The 24,191-nt window shown below is 37.0% G+C and overlaps 1 protein-coding gene across 3 annotated transcripts in view; it reads right to left on the bottom strand.

The window, feature by feature from the left end:
* Positions 1–4,484: 4,484 nt before the first annotated feature.
* Positions 4,485–24,191, bottom strand: part of Rock1 (Rho associated coiled-coil containing protein kinase 1) — a 118,048-nt gene continuing 98,341 nt past the window's right edge. For 2 of the 3 annotated variants that reach the window (XM_032885865.1, XM_032885866.1), the window contains exons 24-33: positions 22,558–22,651; positions 21,466–21,554; positions 18,659–18,847; positions 17,524–17,683; positions 11,849–11,919; positions 11,560–11,648; positions 8,881–8,959; positions 8,481–8,742; positions 7,513–7,720; positions 4,485–6,123 (exon numbers count right to left, since the gene is read on the bottom strand). In XM_032885865.1, the coding sequence (XP_032741756.1) occupies positions 6,120–6,123; positions 7,513–7,720; positions 8,481–8,742; positions 8,881–8,959; positions 11,560–11,648; positions 11,849–11,919; positions 17,524–17,683; positions 18,659–18,847; positions 21,466–21,554; positions 22,558–22,651 (1,245 nt within the window). In that variant the 3' untranslated portion in view covers positions 4,485–6,119. Of the gene's footprint in view, positions 6,124–7,512; positions 7,721–8,480; positions 8,743–8,880; positions 8,960–11,559; positions 11,649–11,848; positions 11,920–12,376; positions 12,421–17,523; positions 17,684–18,658; positions 18,848–21,465; positions 21,555–22,557; positions 22,652–24,191 lie in introns of those variants that run through there. The other variant, XM_032885867.1, reaches the window with a different exon arrangement.

The following is a 24,191-nucleotide window of genomic DNA, read 5'->3' as shown; positions in this document are numbered from 1 at the left end:
ATAGCCAAGCAGCCGGAAGAGTGACACTGGGCCTGGTTTGAGCATTTGAAACTTCAAAACCCACCTCAAGTGACACACTTCCTCTGACAAGGCTAAGCCTAGGCCTACTCCAATAAGGCCACATTTCTCAAGAGCGCCACTTCCTGTGAGCCTCATTTTCATTCAAACTACTACATTTCACTCCCTGGCCCTCATAGGCTGGTGGCTATTTCATAATGCAGAAACACATTCATCAGTCTCAGCCTTGTTTAAAATTTCAAAGTCTCTTCTGAACTAGTGGCAGTCTCTCTTTTTAAAACTGTAATCATTATAAAACTGAAATAAAAAACAGATCACATACTTCAAACACGCAGTGGCACAGGATACACATTACCATTCTAAAAGGGAGGAAAGGTAGCATAGTGATGGAATACTGGACCAAGCAAGACTGGAAATTAGCTGGGCAAATTCCAAACTCTCCATTTCCATGTCTGACATCAAAACATTCTTCAGATCTCTACTCCTTTTAGCTTTGACTTCACACACTTCTTTCTTTGGGCTAGTTCCATTTCCTATTAGCAACTTCCTTAGGCAAGTATCCCATGGCTCTGGCATCTCTAACATTTTGTGGTCTCTAAGCCAATCTAGGTTTTACATTCACTGCTTCACTCAATGGCTCCTCTAGACCTCCATGCAGGGACACCCCTGACACATGCCTGGATTCCTTCAGTGGTTTTCCTTAGTTGCAGAGGGAAATTTCCACAGCCCCTTTCTTGTATTCTTGACTCTATGACAGGGCCAAGTTGTCAAGTTCTGCTCCTTGCTCGGGCTAGAACATGGCCCCCTTGTTCAAACACATTTCACTAGCTGTCTTTGATGGTTTCCTTCACTGCCTAAGTTTGACAATCTTAGAATTCCCTCCACTGACCCTGAAGTGAGAAATTTACCTGCCTCTGCCTCCTAAATGCTGGGATTAAAGGCATTTGCCACTAAGCTTTCCTTGAATTCTTTTTCAGAGATGGGAAGGTTAGCTGAGCAGGGTGTGGCCCTGAGGTAACTACTCCATTTATTCAATTTAGGACCAGGGTTTTCTTCAAACTTTTCCCAGGTGCTCCTTTTCTCCTCCAGCTGTACATTTTATGCTTTTCCTTGCTTGGCTTGCTCCTTTTCATTATAGGTTTGCGTAAGTGTGGCTGCTAATGACCAAGCAACACGGTGAATAGGCCGTCTGGAAACCCCTCTCCCAAGTCTATTAATCTGTAACTCAATTTATCCTCAGGCAGATTTTTGTGGACAAGGGCAGACAGCAATCACATTAGTTGCCAAATTATCACAAGAATCGTCTCTAGGCCACATATTAATATTCTCTGAAACCTCTTGAGCTAGACCCCCACATTTCAAATCCCCATCAGCACCAGTTTTCCATGGCCCATTAAGCCTCACTTAATAGCATTCAACAACCTTTCTAGTCCAAGAATCCACATTCCTCCAAATAAAGGCACGGTCAGGTCTATCACATCAATAACTCAGTCCCTGCTACCAACTTCTTAGGGTTTTTATTGTGAAGAGACTCTAGTGCCATGGCAATTCTTATAAAGGAAAACATTTAACTGGGAGCTTGCTTATAGAGTTTAGTCCATTATAGGAATGTCAGGAAACATGTTGGTGTTGGAGAGGTAGCTTGGAATTCTACATCCCTATCTCCAGGTAGCAGCAAGAATGACACTGGGCCAGGCTTGAGCATTTAAATCTTCAAGACCCATTCCCCAGTGATGTGCCCCTTTCAACAAGGCCACACCTTCCAATAGTGTCACTCCCTATTACCCAAAGGGGGCCATTTTCACTCAAAGCACCAATTTGTTTTGCTTATTTTAGTCATTTTTAGTCCATCTTCTCCCCAGCCTGTTTTATGAGCCTCAAACTTCAAAATCTGCTTTTGAATTTTTTAATTCTGGTCAGCCCATATATAAATTTATGTGGCGTCTTTGTGTGTGATACATTTAGGATGTATTCAGCCTTCATTTTTTTTTTTAACCAACTGAATTTTTTAAAAAGAGATTTATATACTTGAAATGGGGTTTCACTATGTAGTTGTGGCTAGCCTGGAACAACATAGACCAAGTTGGCCTCAAACTCAGTGATATATCTGCCTCTTTCTCCAGAGTACTAGGATTAAAGGTGTATACCACCAAGCCCTGCCAAAGATTTTTCCTTTTATGTGTGCACCTTTGTGAACTGTGTGCTATGTATGTATGTGGGTGCCTCCAGCATTAGAATCCCTGAAGCTGGGGTTATAGGAAGTGGTAAGTCTCCTGTCATGATATTGGGAATTAATTCAGGTCCTTGAAGAGAAGCAAGCACTCTTACCCACAGAGCCATCTCTCTAGCCCCTTAAGAATATTTTTTAATAGTAGTTTTGGAGTCACTAAAAGACTGTGTTAAGTATAATAAGGTCTGCAGGAGAACTATCAGACTCCAAGCAACATGCTAGGTATTACAGAGGGTTGAATAGCATGGGGTAAACATTTCCAATGGGAACTCTAAAGACAGAACTGTCTATTTCACAGAGGAACTCCTGCGGTGAGACAAGTTTCTGGGAACAGAGGGTATTCTGTTTATATAAGAAAAAAAAATCAGAAAGAACTGAAATAAATAATGCACATTGAATAGGTCTTGGAAAAACAAGAATAAACCAAACCTGAAAGTGGTATACAGAAAGAAGTAATTTCAGGTCAGAAATAGGGGTAGGGAATGGCTTAACTGGTAAAGTGGAACATGGGGCATGAGAACCTGAGTTTAATCTGTCAGTTCCCATGTAAACGAACCAGGCACACAGACAGATACTCCCTGGGACTTGATGGCCAGCTAGTCCTGGTGAGCTCCAGGCACAATTGGAAAAATACCCAACACCAAATTCTGTCAGCAAGTGCCCCCACAGCTTCCCCCATCCCCTCTCTCTCATGGACTGTTAAATCTCCATTCCATTCGTGTGTCTTTCAGTAACAGAGTGGAGAGAATTCTAGAAGCTGTAATACATTTCTTAGACATCCTTGAGCTAGGGTTCTGGGTAAGACAATGTTTGGCTAAAGTGGTTTTCTGAGGCAGGATGAACAGTGATTCACATATGAGGTTATGAAATTCCTAAGTGGCAAAAAGTACAAGGTGCCAGATTGGTCTGTAGACGTAGCAGACACTTGGAGCACTTGGTCCAGCATGCTTTGGCCATCACAGAATTGGAGTATGCTGGGAATGTAGAGAAGCAGCTCTTCTGCAAGTCAGCCTTAGGAGTCCTTCCTCAGGACACTCAGTTCTGAGCATTGTGATGCTCAGACTAATACTTCATTAAAAAAAAAAAAAAGCCACCCTTATATTTAGTATTAACTGTACTACTGTAAAATTAAATGTAATATTTCATTTAAAAAAATCCTTATATTTAGTATTAACTGTGTTGGCTGCTACTCAACCTTGACATACTTATTGGGGACAGCTCTAAGAATGTACTAAGTCAGGTGACAAAGGATCTGTACCCTGCATCCCATCTCCAAGTCACAAGTTAAGTTCATCACAGTTCCTAGGAGACAACATGGAACATGTATATGACAGAGAGAAATGAACACTTTTTTACACCAGCTCAGGGTGGACAATGGAGGATATTTCAGGTGGGTCCTGAACTCTGAATGGTCTTGTATAACAGGTGAGGGAACTACAAGTTTAGGGCGCCCATCTTTTTTTTTTTGCTTTTGGTTTTTTTTTTTTCTTTTTTTTTTTTTTTTGAGTTGGGGACCAACCCAGGGCCTTGCACTTGCTAGGCAAGCTAAATCCACCCCTGAGCTGGGGAAACCCAGGCCTTGCCCCAACCCCACTCTACCACTGCTTTTTGTTTTTTTAAAGATTTATTTATTTTATGAGTACACTATCCCTCTCTTCAGACACACCAGAAGAGGGCATCAGATCCCATTACAGATGGTTGTGAGCCACCATGTGGTTGCTGGGATTTGAACTCAGGTCCTCTGGAAGAACAATCAGTGCTCTTAACCGCTGAGCCATCGCTCCAGCCCATCTTTTTAATGTGTATGTATGTGTATGCTGCCAAAGGGACCAGGAGAGGGCATCAGATCCCTTGGCGTTAGAAGTTGTGAGCTGCCTGACACTGGGTTCTGGACTTGAACTGGGTCCTTTAGGAAGAAAGGCAAATGTGTCTGGACCAATGGATCCTGTCTTCAGCACTGGGATCTGAATGTTTTAGTAATAGGCTTAAGCAAACTGCTTGGTTTTAACCGTGCAGGGAGACCCTGGCAGTATAGGGACCTCTGAAGGAAAACATTCTACCTTCTAAGACTGTGGGTGGCTGTTATGGTATTTGTGATGGTCAAACATAAGTTATCACAGCCTCTGCTCACAAGATGTACAGAACTGCAATAGATTCATGGGGAATGGTTTCCAACGAACACTGGCCATCATTTTACTTGAAGAATAACACCTCTTGTTTTAAAGCCCAAACCAAGTTTTATCTTTAAAAAATAATTTTAATCTATTTACAAAATTTAGCAAACATTTGTATACAATCACTGAATAATTTTTAGTATGCCATCTATTCATTCCAGCCATGAGAAAATACCATAGTAAGTCAATATTAAAAGTATCTATCCATAAATTATTTCATTTCTCATTAAATGAGCACAGAGCCATTAGCATATTAATAACAGATATGTTTATTATTACATATCCATCAGTGCGGCTTTCAATACCACTTGAAACATGCATATCACCCTAGAGAAGATCGGTTTTCCAGTGCTTATTTGATACACATTACTGCAAAGCCATTATAAATTACTGAGGAGGTATTTGGTTAAAAAAAAAAAAAACAACAATAAATCACACCACCCATACAAATCAACTCCTGTTACAGTTGAACAGAGAGTCGAACAGTACTTATATGGTAATTCCTATGTTAAATGGAAAACATCATGGACATATTTCATAATTCTTTACTATTGGTGCAACTGTATGTTTTTGCAGATAGTTTCATTATTGTAGCAGATAGTTTGGTACAAAGGTTGTACTCAATTTATGTAAGTCTGACAAACCTCTATATTTTAAATTAAACCAATTACCAATGAAAAAACATAATTTTTGTAAAATCTGTTTTCTGTAAAGTCTGTACTTATGGCAGTAAAAAAAATTCTCTCAAATTAAGGCACTAATAGGGTAATGCAACTCCCACTGAAAGTGTTCTAAGAATAATTTACATTTCAAACAGTGCATACATTTTTATATGTTTGTTAACTTAATGTCTTTTCACTTAAAACCACAAAGAAATACATTATATAATTACAGAAATGATGTACCCCACAAAAGGCTTTTAAACATGGTTCTCTTGTACAGTTAGTTCTTTATGTCTTTAGTAGTAAAATATCTTGATATGGCTTGGCAAAAATGCATAGATTAAATGTAATTCTTTCATCTTCTCCCAGTTCCCAATCTACAAACTTGCTGAAACATATACAATATTTTGTAAAGCATAATGTAAGATATTTAATTTCTCCATAGAGCCCACTGTGGGCAATTGACAGTAAGGCTTTTAATTCTACAGTAAGGACACTGAGCTTCAAGTGACATCACTGTGTTCTTAAAATAGTTCGTATAGTCTTGCAAGAGCACAAAAAAACTTAGTTATTGAAAAACAAAACAGAAAAACTTGTCTCATTTTGAGATATTTTCTTTACTTCTTCCACGATCTGATCTTGATAGTGATGGCCATTCCACTGAAAGTGAAAGTTCTTTCCTCTTGTTCATATGAGGAAAACTGTTCTATCATGACTGACAGGCATTTCCTTATAAATTCAAAAAGGCAGCACCTTAAAAAAAAAAAAAAAAACCTAGCAAAGCTTTCCCCAATTGTACTTGCATTGCATAGTAATAATTAATCTAAACTACCTGTAGGCAAACCCGCAAGAAAACAAAAACAATCCTCAGTGTGCTTTTTGTGCCAAAACAAGGACAGAACAACAGCAATCTTAACCCTGAAAAGCCTGTGGTATTTGTGTCAAAAGAAACAGCCTGTCTGTTCCACATGGTTAAACAGCCTGGTTGATCAGGTAGCATCCCATATGATTCCAACACAGCAGTAGGTCACATGGTTAACTGTTGAAGGAAAAAAAAATATTGTAATTTAAGAAAGATGCTTGGTTCAAAAATACAAGATACAACAATAGCTGGAAGGAGTGGTGTGAGTATGGCTAAATGGTAGACTACCTGGCTGGCACGCATGAGGCCCTAGGTTCAAATCCCATCAATACCACCCCTCCTACTCCTAAAAACATAGGGAAAGGCCATGTGTACAGTCACACAGAAGAGTAAGAAATGACACAAAGTTTAGGGAAAGCAGAGGAAAGGAAAAGCACTATAATATGATTTCCTTTTGTATTCCTAAAACATTTTCTTATATTCACTGACTTTAAATTGTTTTAGTCCTAAGTTTACATCCTACAGCTAGGTGGCTGAAATAGCATTCTACAGGGTTCAGGTAAATGCTGTGATAGTAGAGAGGTTTGAAAATACAGAAGAAAAGGGTATACCTCATTTCATTACAGACAGAACAGACTGATGAAAGTAAGTGAATTAAAGATAGCTTCAAGCCTTTCATCCCAGCACTCTGAGGCAGAGGGAGGCGGGTCTCTCTGAGATTAAGGCCAGCCTGGTCTACAGAGTGAGTTTCAGGACAGCCAGGGCTACACAAAAAACCCTTTGTCTCAAAAAACAAAAACAACAACAAAACAAACAAAAAAATAAAAAAAAAAAACCCAACAAAAAAACAAAAAACAAATGGGGTAGGGGGACAGGGTTTAATCAGGTCCTGTAACTGTTGTAGCATATAAAATATTTTTGAGAAAAAGTCCCACCCACCAAAGACTTAAAAAGAAGGATTTAACTGGGTTTATTTCTAATATACTATTTATCATTACTAACAAATGATGTTAATTTTTAAAAGAACCCAATTCCAAAACAGTGTAAAAGATGAGGAACATTTTATAATGACTCATTTACATTCAAAAAATGTAATTCTAGTGGATTAAAATAACAAGTGATAAACTATATGTCACATATATCCTAACCTGTAATGAAACTGGGTATGAAAATGTCCTACATAGTAATTCCTAATAGCAATCAATTATGCTTACATATAAAGGCATGCATTAAGGACCTATCTATAAACGATGCTTTGTGTGGTGAAAATAGTTTTCTGATTTTAGCATGTGTGCTACTGAAGGCTTTTAATTATTATTAGTAGTAATAGTAGTATTTGTTTGTTGAGATAGAATCTTCCTATTTAGCTCTTACTTTCCTAGAACTTGCTCTGTAGACTAGGCTGGTCTCAAACTCATTGACATACATGCCTGCCTGCACACCCCCCCCCCCGCCCCAGGGCTGGGAATAAAGGTGTGGCCATCATGACTGATGAGGTTTCTAATTTTAATAGATAGGTTCCAACAATTTTTATATGACTAAACACTTTAATATTTTAGCATTTACCTAGTTTTTCCAGATGTATTTTTGACTACTTTCCGGAAAGACTGATTTGCAGTAGATCTTGTCGACAGCGTTCGAGGAGAGGCACGGACAAAGCCAGAAGGTGGGTTCTTAGGAATCTTCTTTACCAGATGAGTTACCCATTTCTTTTGTTCATCCTGAGAACATGCTAACAGCAGCATATCTCTTGCTGATGTTACATCATAACTTACTACATTAAAAGACAAGAAAAACCAATAAAACTTTTACAATTAAATCCATAATACAATATTTAAAAAACAAATTACATTAATAATTTTTTTTTTTTTTTTAAATTTGGCTTTTCCGAGACAGGATTTTTCTGTGTAGCCGTGGCTGTACTGAAACTTGTTCTGTAGACCATGTTAGCCTCAAACTCACAGAGATCCATCTGCCTCTGCCTTCTAAGTGCTAGGATCAAAGGTGTGTGCCACCAACACCTAGCAAGTTCTTAATTTTAAAGATACTATACTTAATTATACTTGGAAAGTATCTTGTGTATCAATTCGACTAAGAGTGAATTTTTTCTAAAAATCAAAAAGATCAAAATCAGTAGTCATAAACACAGGAAAAATAGTACAAAATTAGAAATATAAAAAATACAACAGTAAAACAAACAAATGTATCTATAGAACGGACATCTTTTACTTAAAGCAGACAGTGTATGTCTATGTCCTCTGGCTTTTTAACTGTGAGGGGCACACAGGGGAGGTACATGGGAAATACAGACTGTGAAAACTCCGAGGGGAGCAGGAGGAGTTACCCCAAGTTCCTCTCTCACCTGACAAGGTTTTCAGCGGCCTGCCTTTTGAAAATGGGATGATTTGCTTTCACAACTGCTAAAAGCTGAACTACTAGCTCTGAGAAAAGACCGCTGCACAGTCCCTCAGGAATACATTAGTACCCATCTGAGAAAACCTCACCACTGAGTCATCTCACACCTTGCACCTTACCTTTGCATGGGGAAATCAAGTCCTCTTTCTTGTCTAGATGGTCCCTGTGGCACTTAACATGGCATCTTCGACACTCTAGGGCAGGCGGTGGCTTAAAAACATGCCACAAAGGTTTGGCACAGGCCTCGCAGTTGGCAGGAAAGTGGTAGAGGGTAGGAATGAATTCATGGCCTTTGTGACTCTGGAAATTAGTTTTTTCACCTTGTTGAACTGGTTCCACTTCTATATCTTTTCTACATTCACCTTCATTTGCATACAGTATCTAAATTCAGGAGTGGTGAAGATTGAAAAAAAATTAATCTGTAAATAAAAATTCTACAATGCATAAAAACACTGATACCTATTTCACAAATCACTTATTGCTTAGGTAAAAGAGCTTTTAGAATTAGAGCATTTGTACCTGGAATATTTTAGGAATTTCTTCAGTTTCAGCTCTGTATACATCTCCTTGGGTTACAGGTCGGACATGGAACAATTTACTAAGATAGAAATAAATGATATAAACCCATTATAATAATCTCATTGGTAACAAAGGCATACATTTCATCAAAGAAAAAATATAAGTGGCAAAGAAGCAAATAAAAAGATGTTCAGCATCAATAATCGTGTGTGTGTGTGTGTGTGTGTGTGTGTGTGTGTGTGTGTGTGTGTGTGTAAAAACATGTCATGATAATATACCTTTAGGAATTTTAAAAGAAACAACAGGGGCTGGAGTGATGGCTCACTGGTTTGGCTGCCAGCACTCATGTCTGGTGACTCACAATTGCCTCTAACTCCAACTCAAGAGGCTTAAAAGGCCCCTACACCCATGTATATATAACCCTCACATACACATAATTAAAAATAATAAAAATGAAACTCTGAAAGTAAAACAGATATCGACAAAAATATAGAGAAGCTAGATCACTCACATATTGCTGACAGAAATGCAAGATTGCAAATCCATTTGAAAAACGACTTGGCTATTCGTTTTATAAAACTAGACTCGCTTTTACTTTTACTATTCCATTCAAACTTATCATTCAAAACTAATACTTTTTTTTATAAGATTATTTTATTTATGAGTACTGTGTAGCTATATTCAAACACATAGAAGAGGGCATCAGATCCCATTACAGATGGTTGTGAGCCACCATGTGGTTGCTGGGAATTGAACTCAGGATCTCTGGAAGAGCAGCCAGTGCTCTTAACCACTGAGCCATCTCTCCAGCACCATAATACTTAAAGCAGTATGAAATACTACCTGAGCTTTTTCAATTTTGCTTATATTCTAACCAGTACTAGCTCCAAAAACATTTATTGAACATGTAAACATGTTACACTTTGTATGTGAGTACACATGCCATGGTGTATGTGTGGATGCTAGAGAACAACTTTCTGAAATTCATTCCCTTCTTCCATCTTGTGGAGTCCAGGGATCAAACTTAGGTTACCAGGCATGGCAGCAAGCAACGTTACCCACTGAGCCATTTTGATGGTCCTTTATTAAACTTTATATAACTCTTGAATAGCACTTACCAAACCTCATTTTGAATTTATATTGTGCACTTAAAAAATTTTGAACTAGTTGTTTCTAAGGTTCTTAAACATAGAACCTAGTTTCTTTACATATACTATATATCACCTCTATGATAATATAGACAAATGGAATGTAAATAAATACACATAGAAAAACCCACTCTATATTATTTAAAAAGAACAGCTACTTGTTTACATTAATTAAAATAAACCACTGATGGTGTCATTATGATGACCAAATAATGTTACACTTAAAAAAATTGGGGGTGAGAAGCCGCTTAGTGTGTCCTAATCTTCTCCCCTCTCCGTGTAGGTAGGCCTGTGCCGCAAACATGCTCCACTAGATCCTCGCTCGGGCAAGCCAGGAAGCATCCCAGCTTGACTCCTCTCCGTAACTACTGGAGCAGGGGTACAGGAGCAGCACTGTATGTGATGTGCTTGGTACTGTTCAATCCAGATGTCAGCTGGGACAGGAAGAATAACCCAGAGCCTTGGAACAAACTGGGTCCCAATGAACAATATGAGTTCTACTCTGTGAATGTGGACTACAGCAAACTGAAGGAAGAAGGCTTAGACTTCTCAACTATGAAGCTCACTGCAAAGCTGCTTACAATGAAGACCTTGCAGAAGCCATCCACACAGTTTTCCACTTAAGCAGGAAATAAGTCTCTGAATGCATGAAATCATGTTGATTTTTTTTTTTTTGTTTCTTACACTGATGAATAATCTCTAAAACTTGAAACAAAATTAGGGGTTGGAGAGATGACTCAGCATTTAAGAGGACTGGCTGCTCTTCTAGAGGACCTGGGTTTAATTCTCAGCACCCATATGGTAGCTCATACTTGTCTATAACTCCAGTTTCAGAGGATCCAACACTCTCCCCCTCACACAGACATATATGCAGGCAAAACAACAATAAATATAAAGTAAAATTAAAATAAAAAAAGGATTTCCTGTGATAAGTGTCTTGCTTGCACGTATATATGTGAACCATGTGTGTGCCTGGTACTCTGGACGCCAGGTGATGCTGTTCAAGCCCCTAGAACTGCAGCTAAGGTTGTGGGCTGCCATGTGGCCATTGACAAGGAAACCTGCGCCCTCTGCATGGGGAATCAAGGAGAATCAAGTACTCCTCACCTCCCAGACACCTCTACTGCCCCCAACTTTACTTTCTGAGATGCTCACGGAACTCAAACAATTAAGAGAAATTTGCTTTTCAAGGTACATAAATCTTGTATACATACTTTTCCTTCTCACATTTTGCTAAGGCTAGACTTTATTTAAATTGTACATGTGTGCTTATTTGTGTCAGTGTGGTAGCAAACGTGCCATGGTGTATATATGGAAGTCAGAGGAAAACTTTTGAGTGTCGGTTCTCATTTTTTCATCTTCTTTGAGACAGGCTGCCTTTGTCACTTCTGGAGACTCTCCTACTTGTCCCCAACACTTGCTGGGATTAGATGCTCACCCTCTTCCAACCAACACAAAACAAGCAGTTCTGAAAATAACTCGTAAGCAAAAAGTCAAACAATGAAAAAAATTTCAACCACAGGCAACTTACTCTATGTCCAACACCATAGATGGACTGGATTGTTCCTTATCTTGCTCATCATTATAGAACAACATTTTTTTGCTGCTCACCACAACATACTGAAATGATAACAAGAGAAGAAGAATGAAAAGAGCAACACTGACTTGATTTAAATTGACTAACATGATATCTTCTATTTGTGTTTCCACTATACTGTATTAATTTAAAGTCAATTTTAGTAATAGAGCAGTTAAGATTTACACTTTATAGTAAAACATTTAACAAAATTATAAATGAGAAGAAATTAGATATATGGTACCTGTTTCTTCCAGCCATATCTTTTGATATTACCTCTATTTGGTACAGAAAGCCAACCTTCAATTCTTGACTCTAGGAGAGAAAAAAAAAAAAGGTATCGTGGTCAACCTTAGATTTTAAAACCAAAGGAAAAACTACGACTTTGGTCTGACAGCATGCAGCAACGGGCAACAGAGAACAGCAACAGGCAACAGAGAACAGGTAAGCAAAGGCTGTCATTGCTCTTTCATGCCTCAATCACACAAGTTAGCCTTAATGGCCAAATAAAGACTGCAGGAAAAAAATTCAAAGCCACTTTCCCCATAAAATTAACATATAGTACTCAACTGAAAACATGAAATAATAATGTTTGTAAGAGCCAGGCAAGACTGGAATGAATGACAGCTTAAATGGGATATAACAGATAATACTTTAATGCTCAGCAAAAAAAAAAAAAAAAAAAAAAAAATATGCAGCATGTTGAACAATTCAGAGCCATGATTAATTTACATAAAAGCAGGCAAAAATACAGAGGTGTCCTATTACTCACAGAAGAGTAGAAGATAAATAAATAAGGAATGTAGGCAGAACCAACTAGATACAAAGAATAAGAGACAAGCATTTCATTTGTTTTCTCAGTAAGATATCCTAATAAATGAGTAAAACACACAACTTCAGTAAAATTGTCCAAATTTGGTTGGGAGGTACTTAATTCTATATATAAGTCTAATTTCAAACCTTCTCAAACTTATGAATGAAGTATGCTATCTTTTATGCTTATTTAACTCAATAAACAGAAACAAAACCAGAAATAAGTAGATTAGCTGCTAGTATCTATACCATAAGTTGCTGACTATTTTTAAGTAAAGCTTTTTATAGCAACTGTTACTACTATTACTGTTTATGCCTTTTGTGGTGCTATGCATCAACCTCAGGGCACTGGGCATGCTCAGCCAGTGCTCTCTCTACTAGACTTACATCACCAGCTTCTAACTTCTTGACACAGCCTCACTAAGTGGCTTACTTAAACTTACCATGTAGCCCAAGTGAGCCTTCATTATCGCCTAGGTGTTGCGATCACAGGTGTATAATACAAAATCTGGTTAAATATATCTAAAGTTTACTAGAAGTGTCTGAGAAATAAAGATGCTTCTTTTAGAGATGGTTATCTTAGGATGAAGGTAACTCAAGCTCTTTCTATATTAATCTCATATTAAACACATACAAGTAATAGGAAGGCAGGGCTAGAGAGATGGCTCAGAGGTTAAGAGCACAGACTGCTCTTCCAGAGGTCCTGAGTTCAATTCCCAGCAACAACATAGTGTCTTACAACCAACTGTAATGGGATCCAAGCCCTTTTGTGGTATGTCTGAAGAGAGCAACACTGTACTCACAAACATAAAAAAATTCCCTTTACATAAAAGCTGAAAGCTTAGTCTTACAGGAATAATAACAGGTGTCATTACTAAATATTTGACTGTCAAAATGCTTTGAAAGTGATACATCATATTTAAAATTTGTACAGTCTTGGATTATAGGATATAATATTTTAAAAAATTATTTATTTATATATGAGTAGTCTACCTTCACAGACACCAGAAGAGAAAATCAGATCCCATTACAGATGGTTTTGAGCCACCATGTGGGTGCTGGAAATTGAATTAAAGGACCTTTGTAAGAAGAGTCAGTGCTCTTAACTGCTAAGCCATCTCTCCCCAGGATATCATATTCTTGCATATAGCTCACTTTCACCCATCACTGCACCAAGGCTTAGGAAAGGTGCCTTCTCTATCTGTATTTGTAAAGCTCTAGGGATCACCCCCCCATCTTAAATTCTGAGTTTATGTTGCTAAAATGCAATGGTAGTCTATTCTCAAATGAGTCTCACAGTATTGTTACTAAACGAAATATTCCTCTTGTTGCTACTTCTGTCAGTTAATGTCTCCAAGCTTTTGTTTGTGTTAGTTGTTCCCCTGAAAACTGTAGTTCTTTAAATGAAACTGTGGTAAGTTAAAGTTTTCTGTATTTCTACCTGGCCTTCTCTTAACTGCTTCTACTTATTTTGTCTAGTTCTCAAGTCATTTGACTTCAGAACTGAATTAAAATCAGTGATTACAGATTTAAACACTCTCTCTCCACAAACACACATACACACACATACACACACACACACACACACACACACACACACACACACACACACACACACACACACAGAGAGAGAGAGATGGCTCAGCTTAGAGGCTAGGCTCACAATATAACGATCATGACGCTGGCTTCTCTATTTCCTCTCCTATATAACAATTTGCCACAGAACTATAAAAGCACCCTTGCTTTTATAGAATGTATTTATAAAGTAATTTTAACTTAAAAAACCAAACATGTCTGTAGTATTGCAACACCAATAACTGACTCTTTTACCCAAATGACAGACTGAACTCAATTAATAGTTAGCAGAGGCAATTTAAATATCAGTCATTTTGAAGACTACCAAAGTTTATTTTAATATATTATATACAATTTAATAGAGGTAGAGAACCACTATGTAATGTTTTAGTTATATTCAAAAGTGACATACAAAGCAAACGCCATCAATTAATGCTCAAATACACAGAAGCATGGCTTCCAACTCACGGAGTATGTAAGGTCAGAAACCCTGGAACATTAGAAACTCACTCAGTGATCCCTACTCTGCAGCTTAAGTTACAGAGCATAAGATCCAAGGGAATGAAAAAGAAAATGAAACAGATAATAAGAGACAATGAGGATTGACAGCAAGTGCTTTCCTAATGCTTTATACCCTACATGCTCCTCAGATAACAATCAACAATTCCAAAAGAAGGTAAGAGAAAGACTGAGAAAGAAGCCCTTTTTTTTAATGACTAGTTTATTCTTATTGTATGTGCATCAGTGTTTTACCTGCATGTATGTCTGTGTAAGGGTGTTGGATCCCCTGGAATTAAAGTTACAGGTAAATGTGAGCTGCCATTAGGATGCTGGGACTGAACCCAGGGTCTTTGGAAGAGCAGCCAGTGCTCTTAACCGCTGAACTGGCTCTCCAGCCTGAGAAGAGGCCATTATCACACAGAAGTTATTTTGTCATTTGGGCATCAGACAAACTGTAACTCTATGGTAATCTCCATATTCAGTCTGCCAGATGACCAGCTGGCAGAACTAGGGACAGGAAGAAATCATAACAGAACAAGTAAACAAAGAATTTCTTTTAGAACTTCAGTGATTAGAGAAATAACATACTTTTCTAGAATTTTCAGATTTGGAAAATTTAGGAGAAACTTGGATCTAACTGATGACAAAATATCCATGAAAAGCACTATAGAGGCTGAAAACTAGACATCTAAGATATTTTAGAATTTCTGTATTAAATGATAATTCCGAGAAATAATGTCACATCACTCATTTATACAACCAATTGGAATGCCAAATCATTCAACTAAAAGTAGCCTGTATTTACAGAAATGTCATTATTTTAACTTGTAAATCACTATCCATTCAAGGTTTTCCTTTTGTAATATGTAAATTCATTTACTGATCTTTAAAAAAAATGTATGTATGTATGTATGTATGTATGTATGTATGTATGTATGTATGTATGTTTTTGTCTGCAAGTATATCTACACACCAGAAGAGGTCATCTGATTCCATAGGATTCAGTTATAGACAATTGTGAGCCACCATGTGACTGCTGGGAATAGAAATCAGGACCTCAGGAAAACAACCAGTGCTTTTAACTCCTGAGCCATCTCTCCAGCCCCCAACTACTAAGCTGACATAAAAATAAAATTTTAATCATCTTTAGGAACTATTATAGACAACTGAATGAAACACCATCTATATTAAGGATGAATATTAAAATACTTTAGAGAATTTCTCCTACGTATTACTATAAAACCGTATTTTTTATTTGTCAAAAAACTATTTTTAAGCATATAGCACGTGAAAAATTTAACATGAATGTTCAATGGAGGAGCAAAATATGTAATGCAAAGAGGATAAAGTAGTTTACAATTAAAATGCTGGGAACCAGATCCAAGTCCTCTGCCAAGCAGCAAGTGCTCTAATCCACTGAGTTATTTTCAAGCCTGGAGGGGAAAAGTGATTTTGCTAAAGATTACCCTTTAAAATTTCTACATTCAATAGGAAAGTCAGGATTTAGCTTGTTTTATTGTTTTCTGAAGTTCCAATACTGAAATTACAGGGATGATGAAGAATACCCAAAAGTAAACTTCCCTGACTTCTCTCAGAGAGCTACCAAAAATATTTCCTTTATTTATGTACAGTCTATGAGTATTTCGCCTGCAAGTTACCTGTGCACCACACCTAAGTACCTACTGCTACGGAGTCTAGGAGACAGTGGGCTTCCTGTCTGACCTTAGATATCTAAACGGCCAAAGCAGAGGCTCTTATTAACCCACAGCCATCTTCCTAGGAGGAAAAGCTGAAAGTTTTCAGAGGCAGAAGCTGTGTAAGAGAGGCAAACACTGTAAGACAGAAGGAATCCCTGACTTTAAGAACAGAAAGTACTGTTTCCTTCCATCTACCCTCACAGAAACTTGATTTGGGGTAGGCAACTGTAACGGTAGTAAAGAATGAGGGCAGAGATCACATGATACTAAGGACATGGTCCCTTAAGTACCACTTTCCTGAACAGCAACAAAAAATTTCTAAAGCAGTCTATCAACTTTATGAAAAATAGAAATTATAGTATATTCTGGTGAAATGTATTACTTGTCTGGCTTAATAAAATATTTTTTACTCATGAAATAAATATACTAAAATATATTTTCCATTATTTTGGTTAAAAAAATAAATAAAACAAATACTTCAGAAATACTGAACCAGAATGTTGGCATAGAATGTATGCATAGTATTTGTAAATGCATTTTTCAAACTTTTTAGAATCATATAATTTGTGTTTGTGTGAACTCCAATTAAGCCAAGAATATATATTTATTCATTTATTATATTTTATTTACTTTAATTAGGGAAAGAGGAAAAAGACGAAACATTAGGAATTTATTTCTCATTTTTTTGTTGTCCCTCCTTCCCTGTTCTCTAACTGTATTACCTTTTCTCTATTTTTCCAATAATCTACAAATTTGACAAAATCTACAGAAGGGTTCTCACTAATATAATAGATAGGCTTCTACTTACAGCTGCTAAAGTTCTGGTCTCTCTCTTTCTCTCTCCCTCTCTCTCTCATTCTCTCATTTTCTCTCTCTCTCTCATTCTCTCATTTTCTCTCTCTCTCTCTCATTCTCTCATTTTCTCTCTCTCTCTCATTCTCTCATTTTCTCTCTCTCTCTCTCTCATCCTCTCATTCTCTCTCTCTCTCTCTCTCTCTCTCTCTCTCTCTCTCTCTCTGTCTCCTCAAATACATAAGCATTAAGCACTGAGTACTCATAAAAACACATTAAAGCAGAGCAAAGAGGTATACACTTTTAATCTCAGGATGGAGGTTGAGGATAAGGGAGAGGCAGAGAGTTCTATGAGGACAGCCTGGTCTACAGAGTGAGATCCATAACAGCCAGAGCTACACAGAGAAACCCCATGTTGGCAAACAAAACAAAACAACATATTTTCTTTCAACATCTTCAGGGGTTTCCTTACAAACAGCCTTAGTACATTTGAATAACCTGTTTATTTGAGCAAACCTGAGTGACAGAACATAATTCTTACCTGGAAGGTTTCCGTCAGTCTCATCAGCACTGGGAAAACTAGCAACACTAGTTGAATCCGAAAGGTCCAAAAGTTTTGCACGCAACTGCTCAATATCACTCTCTTTGCTAGCCAACTGCATTTGAAGTTCATTTCTATGTGTACATTCTTCTACCAATTGCTATTTTTTGGGAAAAAAAGATAATAAAAATAACCAGACTCAAATAATTTCGACATTCGTAACTGAAATGTAAACGAGTAGTTGAAAACTCAGAGTGTGGACATGTTGTACATTGTGGATGCTTATTGCTATGGTTGGGCCTTCTTGGGGAAATGGGGTTGGTTGACTAGACTGGTGCAGAACGTCTTCACTCAAGCAGCCTTCCTGCTGCTCTAAGTAGCCAGATCAGGAGTTGCTACTGTGCCTTGCAACTGCCACAGATGATGATGTTTTGTAGAAACTAGGTTCTTTCTCAGTTCAGTGCTAAAGGTAAACAAATTCCTTTTCCTCTTACTCAATTTTTTTTTTAAGATTTACTTTATGTGTATGAATGTTTTGCCTGCACAAGCGTATATATATAGCATGTGTGCCTGTTGGATCCCCTGGAACTGGAGTCACAGATGATTGTGAGCTGCCATATGGGTTCTAGGAATCAAACCCAGGTTATCTGCAAGAGCACAACAAATACTTAGAGACATCTCTCCAGCCTATAACCTTACTTTAAGAAAATTTTCTTTTTATTTTATAAATTATGAGGTATAATAAATAACTTAAAACATCAGTAAGCTATTTTCTGGCTCCAAATGAATTAATTCTAAAAGCACAGAAAATTGAAAATAAAATCATAAATGACAGAATCAAAGCCTGGATGTGAATGAGTCAAAACAAGTTTATGCTACTGTCATGTGTTTTATTAAGTGACAAGTATAACTTATTGATTGGTATTTTGACTTCAGAAAAGTAGATGCTGCAACTGAGAGAAAAAACAATCTTTAAATTCTTTAAAGAGAAATGTTAGTATTAGAGCATATGATTAGACGCTATTGATTAGAATACATAACAAAGTCAGTCTACTTTAAGCATGGCAGGTACCAAGTAGAGACTAACACAACGGAGGAGATGGACTCCGTGCTGGTGCACATACACAGACCTTACCGCTTGCATGTCGTTCAGCTCCTTCTGGTGTTTCACCACCATTTGGTTAAATTTTTCTCTTTCTTGGTTAAGTTCCAGTTGTAGCTTTCTATTTTCCTTTTCTTTTTTTCTCAAATCTTGAGTATTAGCTTTCTTCCTATCAATTTTAAAATCTTTGCGATTCATTATTTCTGCCAACTTGTTAACAGCCTGTTCAAGAATTAAAATAGTATTTGTGAGAATCAATATACTGCAGTTATTCAATTTTACTGTTTATTAAAAGGTATTGGTTTTCAAAGTTATACAGGATTTTTTCTTCCTTTCTGTGTGCAAATTTATGTTTCTACAAAACAAACTCATCAAGGCTAGGATATGAACAGTGATTAAGATAACTAAAACCTATGTCTTATTTATGTAAGAAAGGCTTGTAAAAAAAAGTTCATTATTCAATAATACCACATTATATTACTGCACACATAATATAACTATGCTCCAAATACTCTAGTTGGTAAAGGAGGCAGACACATAAGCTATCCAGAACGTGAGATACATGCACTGGTGCTATGGAGACAGCAGCCCCTATGAAGACCCCTTGAGAAATTAAGAAAAGCTCACTAGAATGTGCCACATGTTTCCTCTCTTTCCTCTCTCTCCCCCAACACCACCCCCATCACTTGAATATGTAGGTAGTTGGCCTGGGCCTTATTACACAGATCATATTGGTCTAAACTCATATCCACTTGCCTTTGTCTCATGAACACTGTGATTAAAGGAGTATGCCACTGCACTCTGTTCCATATGTTTCTTAGAGGATTAGGAGATGGAGAACCAAGAAAAGCATATGAACAGTAGAGATAGCATTGTAAGCACAGGTAAAAAACAGACAGAGAGGTCTCTTTCCTTTGGGCAAGTAGGAAGGCAAGAGGACCAACCATCTGATTAGGTCATATAGATACCCCTTTTCTTTTGCCATGCTTATGTGTACTGTGTGTATGTTCATGTGTATATACATGTGGACAGAGGCCAAAGGTTGATATTTGGTGTCTTCCTCAATTGCTCTCTACATTATTATTATGTTTTATTTTTATTGTAGGTGTACAAGTGTTTGTTTACTTGAATGTGTCTACCATATGTATACATAGTACACATGGAGGCCATAATTCATGGCTTTTTCTGTAGGAATATAAAACATGAAAATGGTAGATCCTACCCCATTAAGAGAGAAAAAGTCCTAAATTAGACCTCATCTACACTGATTAGGTTCCCTGGAATAATTTTTAATGCATATTTAGAGTTTGCAATAAAAATCTAACACATACGTTAAAAATGAATTCAGAAACATTATGAAGAAAGAAAAGTCAGTGTGGCACCACACTCCTCAAAGACAACCTCTACTAAAGCCTTTTGCATTTCTTTCAATTTTCTGGATGTATATTTAAGCTTCTTAGGTTTTTCATGTAGAAAAATAGAATAAATAGACCAACCTAAATATGTCTAATTTAAATCTCTAAATAATGGCCATTAAAAATATGCCTCCTTATTGTTTTAATTAGAAGAGCAGTCTTCTTTTGTATATGCTTGTCTATATTTGAGTATGAATGTGGGTGCAAGCAGAAACCTCAGGTGTCAGGTCTCCTGCACTGAAGTTACAGATGGTAGTAAGTTGCTCAGTGTTATGTGCTGTGAACTGAATCCAGGTCCTCTACAAGAGCTTTTAAGTGTAGAACTGTCTCTTCAGGTCTTGTTTAATATCCGTTTCCTGATTTATTATTAAGGTTAAGTATTTTTCAAATGTTTGCTAGACAATATTTTTCTTATTGTACTAGTATTCTTTGTTGGCAAGTATTCTCCTCAGTTTGTCTCATTTAAACTTTTGTTGATAGGTCCTCCATAGACGCATGAACTTTTATGTAATAAATGCATCTTTTCTTTCATAGTCTCTGTTTTATACTAAAGATTAAATCTATACTTGAGGGATTCAAGTGCATTTATAAAAGATTATTTTTAGCTACAACATAAAGGATCAGTAAGAAAGAAAGGTTAATTGTAAAGTTCCCCTTAAGATGAGGTGCCCACCTCTAAGTAATTTTAATACATATTTAGATTATTGAATAATAAACCTAACATGTACTTACTTAAAAATAAAATTACTGACTGTCCTCAATTATTTAAAAATTATATTAAAAGCAGAAGAAAACAATTACTGTCTTTTTAAAACAAACTAACAACTGTAGCACTCAGTTTCTGACCTACTAGGCGACTTAGTAAGACACACCACTTTTTGCCTTCCCTGTCCCCCACCTTTCTTTTGAGATAGGGTTTCATGTTATGACATCAAGTTTTAATGACAAAATCAAACAAACAAAAACTGACCTAGATGCATGTTCAAATGCAAAACAAAATTGGTAAGCTACCACCCTGGAGTTTCTTTCTTATTCCCAAGCTACCTCTCTGGCTTTTGATCTAATACATCTTCACTTCATTGTTTCCTACAGTTAAAAATAGGTTTTCAATCCACATCACACTTTCTCTTACAGTGCTGGGGATGAAACTCAGGTCCTCATGTATACTAAGCAACTGCCTTAGTACTGACCTGTGTCATTATACACTTGCCATAGACTAGTGATCACGTTCTGATATACACTGTGATCAATAATGCATCTCATGTACGTCTTCTATATCTAACAGGGATACACTATTTGTTTTAATGAAAAGCTAAACCCTATGCCTTTCATTTAGTAAAAACACACATAAAGAACAATTATTAGGTTTCTGGTTTTTATGATACTCAAATGCAAACCATTGGGAAGAGCTGATGGCAAATGTACCTGTGTTTTAAGGGTCCGTTCGGTACTGATATTCTTTTCAAAGGCAGCCTTAAGATTACTTATTTCTTCCTCCTTCTTCAATTTATATTCTGCCAATAAATTGTATAAGCTGTTATTGTGCAACATTAAATACTTTTACCTGCATTCCAAATTAACGAAGTTCTCAATTATTAAAATTACCATACACTACACAGTAATACATAGTACTCTTCAGTAATTTCATTATGATAACTGGTTGATTTTGTTTCTTTTCAATTACATGTAACCCAGGTTGCCCTTGAACTCCCAATTCTCTTGCCTCTACCTCCCAAGTACTGGGACTGCTTATTAATATAATTCTTAAGGGTACATAAGTTAGTCAATATATGAAAACAAGCATTTAAAAGCCCAAAATAAGGGGGCTGGAGAGATGACTCAGTGGTTAAGAGCACTGACTGCTCTTCCAGAGGTCCTCAGTTCAATTCCCAGCAACCACTTGGTGGCTCACAACCATCTGTAATGGGATCTGATATCTTCTTCTGGTGTGTCTGAAGACAGCGGCAATGTACTCATATACATAAAATAAATAATTCTTTATAAACAAAAACAGAAAAAAGTAAAACATAACTACAGATTCATCTTAGAATTATGATTACATTTTCTTTCTTTTTTGACAGTGTAACCAGGTTAACCTGGAACTCTGCATTATCATGAACAGCCCACTCTAGAGCATGGAGCATTTGGAGACACTCAGAGGCCAGAAGAGGGCATCACACTCCCTGGAGCTGGAGTTACAGGGGGTGTTAAGCTGTCCTATGTGGGTGCTAGGAACCAACCTTGAGGCTTCTAGAAGAGCAACAAGCTCTCTTAAAGGATGAGCTCTCAAACTTCTTTAAAAATGTTTTTATTTTATGTATATGAATGTTTTGTCTGGAGACAGATAACATGCATATACCGGGTTCTTTCAGAAACCATAAGGAAGCTGCTGAGTTGGAGCTGGACTACAGATGAGGTCCAATCCCCAGATGGAAGCCAGCGTGTGGGTACTGGGATCATTACTGAACTTTCTACCTAGCCTAGCCCACACCGTCATTTGTTAAGGAAACTACGTACCTTCTTCTGCTGTTCTCATTCTTTCATTTAGCTCTTCATTTTCTTTTCTTAGTAGTTCAATATCTTTGGTTAGCGCATTGTTTGCTTCTTCAAGCTAAATAAAGCACACAAAGGTTATTTCATACTGAAAGCTAAACATCTTTAAAATCTTCTATAACATCTTCTGGAAGTGAAGCAGGTATAAAGTATAAAAAATGCCTAGTTTCCAGTTTAAAATACATGAATGAGGCATCCATGATGATTCACACCTCTAATTCTCAGCACACAGAAGGCAGAGACTGTTGGATTTCTGAGTTTAAGGCCATCCAGGTCTACTGAGTGAGTTGCAGAACAGCAAGGACTATACAGAGAAACCCTGTTTTGAAAAAACAAAACTAACCTCCCAATAAGAAATTGAATATATCCCCAGCTCCAAAAAAAAAAAAAAAAAAAAAAAAAAGAAAAGAACTCAATATTTAATTAATTTCTAAATGTTTTAGGAACAATTACATTCCAAAAAGTATGTGTACATATACATGTGCATTTATGTATATATATTTAATAAAGTGAAAAAATATTTTAAAGATTAGTAGGCAGAAGACTAGGAAATGTACTTGTTTCCAACTCTACTAATAACCTATGTGACCCTGGGCAAGCCATCTTCCTGTGACTCAGTTTCCTCACTAAAGATGATGAAAATATCATGCCCAGCATCAACTATTCTAAGTATATTGTTTTTCTTTAATCATAACAATGATTAAACAATTTATGGAAGGAATATTATTTTCCCCCTCTTTGGTTGGGTAAGGGAGGAAGTGGGGAGAGAACCAGTTGAGATATAATATAGTAATACAGTCCAGGTGGCCTGAAGCTATGTAAGTGAGGCTAGTCTTAGACCTAATGATCAGTCACTAAGTATGGGACTATAAGCCATACATTACCATGCTTGCAAGGTTTTTTGCGCACGTGTCTGTGTGCATGTGTTGGAGCACACACGCATAAACTCCAGAGCAGGACGTGAGATATCTTCCTCTACAGCTCCCTATAGGACAGAGGCTGGGTCTCTTCTTGAACAGGAAACTCATTATTTTGGCTAGTCTGGCTGTTGAGGAAGCCCTCAGGACATACTTGTCTCCACTCTCAATGTTGGGACTATACACATGGGCAGCCATGTCTATGTTTTTATATGGGTGTTAAGAGATACAAATTCAGGTCTTTTGCCTTTGAGGATAAGTTATGTGATCTTGGCAGATTGCCTCAATCCTCTAAACTCCAGATTTACCAAGATCACCTAACTTCTAAGAGTCAAAGCCAGGATTTGAACCTAATACACTTACATCAGAGTACTTGTTAATTTAACAAAGAAAAGCTTTTGTAACTCCCATTTATCCCACATTATTATATAGACTACAGTATGAACCATAAGAATAGGGAATTTGTAGGATTGTTTTTTTTTGCACAATGGATTAGTTGACTATTAACTACGAGTTTCTTATTCCAGAATAGCTTCTTTGAACTTCAAAGAAATCTAGTCTACACCATCACTTACACAGTATAAATAAATAAAAAATAAATTATAGAAAATAAAAAATGAGTTTAAGATAAGTGGGCTGGAGAGATAGCTCAGCAGTCACTGACGGCTCTTCCAGAGGTCC

The sequence above is a fragment of the Rattus rattus genome, chromosome 15 (genome assembly GCF_011064425.1).
Source record: "Rattus rattus isolate New Zealand chromosome 15, Rrattus_CSIRO_v1, whole genome shotgun sequence".
NCBI lineage: Eukaryota > Metazoa > Chordata > Mammalia > Rodentia > Muridae > Rattus > Rattus rattus.
Note: the sequence above shows the minus strand (reverse complement) of the source record. Positions and strands in the feature narration are given on the sequence as shown.